This window comes from Eupeodes corollae, chromosome 1 (genome assembly GCF_945859685.1).
Source record: "Eupeodes corollae chromosome 1, idEupCoro1.1, whole genome shotgun sequence".
NCBI classification, from domain to species: Eukaryota; Metazoa; Arthropoda; class Insecta; order Diptera; family Syrphidae; genus Eupeodes; species Eupeodes corollae.
The window spans coordinates 134,333,230-134,342,365 of NC_079147.1; the positions used below are offsets into that span (position 1 = coordinate 134,333,230).

The 9,136-nt window shown below is 40.3% G+C and overlaps 1 protein-coding gene across 1 annotated transcript; it reads left to right on the forward strand.

Annotated features, from left to right (window-relative positions):
* Nucleotides 1-3,460: 3,460 nt before the first annotated feature.
* Nucleotides 3,461-8,668, forward strand: LOC129944834 (uncharacterized). The gene has a single exon (XM_056054495.1). The coding sequence runs from the start codon at nucleotides 3,461-3,463 to the stop codon at nucleotides 8,666-8,668; it is 5,208 nt and encodes a 1,735-aa protein (XP_055910470.1).
* Nucleotides 8,669-9,136: the final 468 nt, after the last annotated feature.

Here is a 9,136-nt window from a genome sequence, read left to right on the forward strand (position 1 = left end):
GAGGTATGGATCCTGTCAAAGAAAGATGAGAGTGTCTTAGGATGCTTTGAGAGAAAAATTTTTCAGGTGATTTTTGGTCCCGTATGCATACAGCGACACTGACCTGGTTAACAGAATTAAAGTCCAACGACTTAGATGGCTAGGTCTTGTATAGCGAATGGACATCAACGCTCCAGCCCGAAAGGTCTTCGAATCCAATCCCGAGGGACGGGGCAGTAGAGAAAGACAGCGACTCAGGTCGCGCACGCAGGTGGTGCAGATCCCAACCAACTTGGGAAGCCAAACTGGAGACGCATGCTGGTTGAGGCCCAGGCCCGCCCCAGACTGTAGCGCCACCTTAAGTAAGTAAGTAAGTAAACTCAAGGTTGGAAGGTTATCACGTGTCTCGATGGCCACTATAAAGTTATCAAATGAACTAGGCACATCGACCTTTATTTCAGCACGTTTTTCTCAAGTATCAAAAACTCATGAATATGTTCCTCCATACTAGCACTCCAAGGCATTGCGAACGCTATTCAGTGCAACTACTAACGTGGATTATAAGTATTATATGTTATTATTGTGTCTAATTTTTCAATTGAATATGAACCTGTGGCTCATTACATTGGTCAAAAACAAATTGTTTTTTTTTGTGCTATGTAACTACTTTAAATGCTTTAATAAACTTTAGGTGTGGTGTCGGTTTATAAAATGTTAGCATTTTAGGTTAAAGAAATGGTACACAAATTTATTAACGACAAGATTTATTAAGAGAGTAAACAAAATGAAAATAGAAAATACAGAATTACATGTTGGAATCTTAACAAAGAAACAAATTAAAACAAACAATGTAGCCATATGAAATTTCTTACATAATTTTAACAAATCTCAAGCCAATAAATAATTTATGGTACGCTTTACTTACATGAAATCACTACAACTTTTATTTACGAAATTATTTCAAAATATCCATAAAGAAAGAAAGAGTTACTTAATTAATTAAAACTATTCCATTTTGATTATATGACTGAAATGTGAAACGGTCGTTAAATAACAGAAGTGCTAATTAAAAGCTTTTATGTTTGAAGAAACTACACGAGAAAAAAAAATGAATCACGTTTGATGAAGGCAAGAAACAAGAAGCATATCCTTGTTTTCTGTTAGGGATGTAGTACATATCCCTGATACAACACTGTTGAAAAAATGTGTGCACATCAAAGGCGAAGCAGTTGAAGACCTTTTCATAATCAATATTCTCTTCTCTGCATAAGGAATCAAAAATTAAGCGCTGAACCGTTCTTGAAAGGGTTTTTTAATTTGTGGATAATTATTTAAAAATAAATCTCTTTAAATAAATGTGCATCGCAATACTTTTTAAACTATACACGCAGGGTGTATTAATTTTTAATGGCGTTTTAATAAGAATCTCTACATAATTATTGAGGAAACAAAAGAATATATGCAACGTTATCGTAACCGTTTTTTGCTTTTTGAGAACATAGTAGGTAAATAAAGTTGTAATATTTTTATTTTGAACAAACAATGCACAGAAAACCATTATTTCATTCATTAAAACCGCCGTGAAATGTCAACCCAAGCAAAGGTCTAGACTAGGTCTGGGGTTCTAATAATCAAAAGTGCATATCAAATGGAGAGGATGAACCACAGCGGTCTTCCAATGCACTAGATAATATGCATTATTCAGTGCATTATTGAAGAATCAACCTTCGTCACTAACAAGGGACTTGGTCCCGTTTGCTCGGCGATTATGGCATTTGCCAAGGAATCGTCATTGAACCGCATGAGACCGCGGTTCTTAGATCACCATTGTGCTGTATCATTTCGAAGGAAAAAGTGAAAGAGATGTAGGGCTCTGTTTTCTAGGTCGTAGTTGGGGCGAATGCAAACATTCAACTTGTACACTTGGCACTTGCTGGAAAGCACCTCCCACCGCCTCCACTTTTACCTTCGGATTTTCAATTATGTAAAAGTCATTGTCAAAGATGGCTTCTTCTGGATCTATTTGCGCTGTCCTGATTACGTCCCTGTTCTCTTCAGTTATTTGGAGTTTCAGACACTGAAGGTCATTATCGTTCTTTTTCCTGAATATCTTATTGATTTTAGGGGACATACAAGGGTCACTGGAATTAACTGACCGGATCTTGCGGTCCCAACACTTGTTATTTGATAACCTGTAGTTCTCCTTAATCAACAGATTGACATTCTTTATTGACGACTTCAGTGTCCTAACCTCTAAGTCGTGTGAGTCTCTACGTCGTCTGTACAAGTTTTTGAATCTTGTCAGTAAGCCACTCTGGTACCCACGCAGTGCGTCAATAGTCGCGTTTCAAGCGTCCATTTTGTCCCGTTCTTTGTACATTGGTATTGTCCGTTCCATCGTTCATTTTATTGTTTCGTCCAATTGTTGTAAATGTTGGTTAATTTCTGTATTTGTCAGGTTTCTGTTGTTTGTTGGGGCTATGTCACTCGAACGAAGTTCTCTCGAAAGGGCGTTGGTGAAACGAGGCCAACACATCTTACTGTAATTGTAAGAGTGCGTTGAAACGTATTCCTATAACTCCACACGTTCTCTTGGAATCTGCATTATAGCAGCCAGTCGGCAGTGATCACTGTCGTACTGGACTGTCTAAAAGCAGTTTTGAGGGTGATTACCCACTTTGTCTGTAACTGTTAGTTTGGTGTCGTACAGCAAAAGATCGAGAAAGGAGCTTGTTTACGCTGCAGCCTTAATGCGTTCGAACCCTAGACCGAAACAGCATAGAAGAAGAAGAACAACAAAAGGAAGATCAAAATATTGTAATAAATGTCTGTCTCTGTCCTTCTATATAAAAATAAAAGTTTAGTTTTTTGGTTCATGACTGCTAAGAAGCACGCGTTTTTATTTTCGATCGGAACAGTCCACTTATTCGTTTCATTACGCATACAAAATTGGTCAATTCGAGCGCGGATTAATTATAGTTAGATTTTCGGGCATAATAGTTTTGTTTTTCATTATCACTTGATATCGTGAGTGTGACGGAATCTTGTATCGTACTGTGTCTGAAATTACCTTTTCCCAGTAAACATAATCATTTATACTGTGCTACTAATTAAACACGCAAAAGATATCCAGCGTTTTTATCTATTTGTGAATCGTTTAAAAGCAGTACCCATTTCTTGTGGTTAAGGTTTGCGAAGCACTTCGCTTAAACGTACATTACATTCAGTTCGAAACACATGCAAAAAATATTCCGTTCATAACCAAAAACAATAAAATTATATTCCGTTCGAAATCGAGAAAAAAAAAAATATATTCCGTTTACAAAAAAATCATCAAGTTAGTGATAGTGGTACATTTTTGTATTCTCTATCTCCTGTCATCGTTGAATCGCTGTTGCTGTTGTTGCTCGCAGTTGTTCGTTGTTTTGTTGTTGGTTCGAGTTTGCTTTAAATATTCTTCGGTGGGAATAATTTATTTAGCATGGAGGCCTTAAAACGTCAACGGGCAGCGCTGAAAGGGCAAATAACGAGGATATCTACATACTGTGATTCATCGGCCACTTCATTAGCTGAATCCACTCTACGACAGGCTAAGTTGGAGCAATATATGCAATCATATGAGCGCATCCAAAACGAAATTGAAGCCGTCGTCGAAGAAGAGCATTTGGAAGGTGAAACACAGTATCGCGTAGAATTCGAAAATACATTTTTCTCGGTACACACAAAATTAACAGAATTGTTACAAACTCAAAGATCGAGTGATTCGCGATTCGAAGAAGAAAATGATATCGGTAAAGCCCTCAAATCGCTAATGGAAAATCAGTGCGCGTTAAACGATGTTGTGAAGTCGCTATCCGAATCTTCACGGCGTTCAATAACGATCAACACAAACGAAACGATAGCAAGACTTCCAGATTTGAAAGTGCCAGAATTTAATGGCAAATTTGACGAGTGGGTTCGGTTTCGCGATCTTTTTACGTCGTTGATTGCATCAAAAGAAAAACTCACGGGCGTCGAAAAATTAGAATATCTCCAGACATGGCTCAAGGGAGATGCATTATCGATTATAAAGCACCTTACCCCAAGCAACGACAATTTTAATGTCGCGTGGAATTTAGTGAAGGCCTGTTATGATAAACCGCAGTTTATCATGGTCGCCCATTTAGATAATATTTTTGATCAACCATGCCTTAAAGCAGGATCACTCAGTGAAATTAAACGCTTATTTACGGTCACCAGTGAAAACATTAACGCGTTGCGGGCATTAAAACTACCGGTTGATGCGTGGGATGTGCTGATGGTGTATTTCTTATCCAAAAAACTAGATTCCGGGAATCGAATGCTATGGATTCGTTTCATTAAAAATAAATCAGATTCGACATTGTCAGATTTTAATCGGTTCTTAGGCGAACGTATTAACGAATTAGAAAGCCTCAACTTATCGAATATCGGTCATTCAAATGCTTACAAATCGGTTTCCAAAGATGTGGGAAAAAGAGTTATGAACGCTACTGTTCCTTCCTGCCCAAAATGTAAACATAAGCATTTCTTATATATGTGCCCACAATTTCGTGATTTAGCCATACCGGCTCGTTTTGAATTCGTTAAATCTAACAATTTATGTCCAAACTGTATTCGCACAAAGCACAATTTAAACGAGTGTAAGTTTTCGCATTGCAAGATGTGTGGATTAAAGCACAATACGATGCTTCATTATGAATCCCACTCTCAATCTAATTCAAATAACATTTCACAAGCTACCTCGAGTGGTAGCTCTCGGGTTCAGCAACAATCACCAGGTTCCTCGAACGGTCTAGTGGTTAATACGATGCAACATTCTTATCGGGAGTGCTTTACGATGCTACCAACGGCATTGGTAATGGTCAGGGATGGGCGCAACGAACTGCAAATGTGTAGAGCTCTACTTGACTCGGGTTCGCAAGCAACTCTTATTTCGGAGTCGTGTCTCCAAAGGCTAGGCCTAAAACGTATTCACGCTAAAATTCCTATTCTCGGTCTAGGGCAGTGCGAAAGTGTTCACGGAACTCGAGGAAAAGTAAAGCTCGATATCTCCTCGCACCTTAATACAGTTAGCTTGTCGGTGCAAGCATTTATTCTTTCGTCCCTCACAAACGATTTGCCGAGCGTAGAAATTCCAAGTGTTAACTTATCGTACTTTAATAATCTGACGTTATCAGATCCAACGTGTAACCGCCCACAAAAAATCGATATTATATTGGGCGCCGATATATTTTTTGACATTATCGCAGAGGGTAGAATTACGCATCCTTCAGGGTCACCGGGCGCGCAGAATACCATATTTGGCTGGGTGATTGCCGGAAACATTTCATTGGCCCACGAACATTGTTTAGGAATTTTCCACTCCACGGTCGATACCGATACGCTTCTACGAAAATTCTTCGAGCACGAAAATATGTTTGATGGTAATTCCACCGAGTACGAGGTAAGTGAAACCATTGAAAATCATTTTGCATCTACACATTTTATCAATTCGGACGGTAGATTTGTAGTTAGCTTGCCGTTTTCAAGAACACCAATCGAATTTGGAAACTCCCGAGATGCAGCATTAAAACGGCTAACTGCAATGGAGAGACGATTCTCCAAGGACTTAAATCTAAAACGCGAATACGCAGCATTTATGGAGGAGTATGAGCAGCTAGGCCATATGTCCGTTGTGCCCGAAAGTGAACGCGAACGTTCAGCATTCTACTTACCCCATCATGCGATATTAAAGCCCACTAGTACTACTACTAAGTTAAGGGTCGTCTTTGACGCGTCATGTAAGTCCACGAATGGATTTTCCTTGAACGATTATTTGCGCGTCGGACCTACGATACAAAACGATTTAATTACAAACCTTGTCAAGTTTCGAAAACTTAAAATTGCGGTCAAGGCTGACATTGCAAAAATGTACCGCCAAATATTGGTAAACGCGAACGACGTACATTTCCAGCGTATAGTTTGGAGGAACAACGTTAGTGAAGAGCCGCGTGATTATCAACTCCAAACAGTTACATACGGTACGGCTTCCGCCTCTTTTTTGGCCACGAGGGTCTTAAAACAAATCGGCATCAATAATATAGCGAGATATCCGCGGGCTTCGGACAGCCTAATTAATGACTTTTATGTAGATGACTTTATGTCTACTTTCGATTCCATTGAAGATGCCACAAGTGTTAAAAATGATCTTTGCCATATTTTGAAACAATCGGGAATGGACCTTCGAAAATGGTCTTCAAACTCGCGAGAATTTTTAAATACAATCGATGCCGAGCATCAAGAGACAGCAACCGAGTTGTGTATTGGCGAGAATGGTGTAAAAACATTAGGGTTATGGTGGAACGTTGAAGTCGATTGCTTTGAGTTCCATGCATCGTTAAATACCCTACGTGCACAAGCCACAAAACGAGAAGTGTTATCGGACATTGCGCGCGTCTTCGATCCCTTAGGATGGCTTTCGCCAACAGTTGTCAAAATGAAGGTTTTCATGAAGCATCTTTGGCTAAGACAAATAGGGTGGGATGAGTTTATCCCTATGGACCTTTACAACAAGTGGTCAGAATTCAGATCGGATCTGGATTCCCTGCGTGTCATCCAAATTCCGCGTTGGCTGCATTCAAGTGAGGGGAAGGTTATGGAATTGCACGGCTTTGCTGACGCGTCAGAGTCAGCATATTCTGCTGCAGTATATTCCAGAGTGGTAGGACCCGACGGTATTCGAACTGCGCTCATTTGCGCGAAAACAAGAATTGCGCCAACAAAACCTACACTTACAATACCGCGCCTTGAACTATGTGGCTCTTTATTGCTAACGAAATTACTTAGCAAGGTGAAAGATGCCCTTATGATTCATGAAACCGAATGCTTTGCCTATACGGATTCAACAACCGTTCTTCATTGGATTCACGGATTCCCCCGACAGAGAAACGTATTTGTTGACAACCGAATTTCTCAAATCGTCAGTAAATTTCCTGTATCTATATGGCATCACGTACGAACGGCAGATAATCCCGCAGATTGTGCCACCCGCGGTATAATGCCACATTGCCTGACTAATTTGAACTTATGGTGGAACGGGCCGCGGTTTTTACGCAATGAGGTGATTACGTTTTCTACCTTGCCAGAATATAGTGAAAGTGCAAACGAATGCAAACTTGTCTGTTTAACTGAAACTCCGAACATTAAAAACTTTGAAATATCTACACGTTTCTCGAATCTTAACCGTCTTTTGCGCGTTGTTACGCGATGTATTCTTTTGTTTCGAAGACGACAAACACAAAATCCATCGCGAATTTACTTTCTTTCACCGCAAGATCTACTTTTGGCAAAAATCGCTCTCGTTCGGATCTCGCAAGGCCAGTACTTTCTCGACGAAATAAATTGTTTAAAAAACTTTGATGCGGTCTCGAAAAAGAGTAAATATCGATTTATGGATCCTTTTATCGACAAATTCGGAATACTCCGCGTAGGAGGGCGATTGAAAAACGCTTCAATACCGTTCGATCAGAAGCATCCAATCATTCTTCACAAGGATGATCATTTTACGACGCTTATTGTCAGCGACTGTCATATAAGCAATATGCATGCCGGAATACGACAGATGACGTATCTTCTGCATCTTAATTATTTCATTCTCGGCGTTCATCATGTAATTAAACGATGCGTATATAAGTGCCCTACATGTGTACGACAACGAGGAATACCTTATCAACAGAAGATGGGCAATTTGCCCCAGCAACGATTGGAACCGGGAGTGACCTTCGGCAATACCGGCGTCGATTATGCTGGGCCATTTACGGCCAGGTCTTGGAGAGGACGAGGTGCGAAGCAATATAAGGTGTACGTGGCCTTATTTATTTGCATGGCAACGAAGGCCATACATTTGGAGGTAGTCACCGAGCTTTCATCAGCAGCCTTCATAGCTGCATTGCGAAGATTTGTGGCCAGGCGTGGTAAGTGCCATACTATTTTTAGTGACAACGGCACAAATTTCATGGGCGCCAATCAAACCCTTCGCGAATGGGCGAATCTTCTCAATTCGACCAGCTTTCAAACTGACGTCACAGGTGAACTTACCACCAACGGAATTAATTGGATCTTCTCACCGCCTCATGGTCCGCATTTCGGTGGACTTTGGGAGGCCGGCGTTAAAACATTAAAATTTCATTTACGAAGAGTGATGGCGAACACATCAGTGACCTACGAAGAATTTTCAACGATCTTGTGCCAAATCGAGGCATGTGCAAATTCAAGGCCATTGTGCGCTCGTTTTGAAGGTGATGTCGACCCTTTGACCCCAGCGCATTTTCTGATCTCGAGACCTTTGTTGACTGTGCCTGATCCAACCGATCTAAACTGCAAAATTTCACTATCGAATAGGTGGCAATACCTGCAATCTCTTGTTCATGGTTTTTGGCAAAAATGGTCTCAAGATTACATCAACCAATTGCGCAAGAGGTCAAAATGGCAAGAGAAGTCTAAAAATATCGAAATAGACGATGTAGTCCTCATAAGGGATGAAAATCAACCGCCATGCCGATGGCTTACCGGAAGAATCGTCAAAACCTATCCCGGACAAGATGGACTTGTACGAGTTGCGTCCGTCGTTACAGCTAAGGGTGAATTTAAGCGGCCAATTTGCAAACTATGTCCTCTATTACTTGGTTGAAGCCGGCCTTCAACGGCGGGAGGATGTTTACGCTGCAGCCTTAATGCGTTCGAACCCTAGACCGAAACAGCATAGAAGAAGAAGAACAACAAAAGGAAGATCAAAATATTGTAATAAATGTCTGTCTCTGTCCTTCTATATAAAAATAAAAGTTTAGTTTTTTGGTTCATGACTGCTAAGAAGCACGCGTTTTTATTTTCGATCGGAACAGTCCACTTATTCGTTTCATTACGCATACAGAGCTGCTTCTTGGAAACGATGGTTTTTCAGTAGCCAGCAGGTCGACGCCATATTCGACGCTGCAAAGATTCATCAAATTAAAAAGATGGTAACCTCTGGGATTACTATGTTGATTTCCCCAAACTTAATATTTTGCTTTCAAATCACCGGCCAAGATGAAATGGTTTTCTTCCAAGCTCAGTTTAAGTACCCTAAAAAGAATCTAGAGTTCTGAAGCAAAGTAAGTAG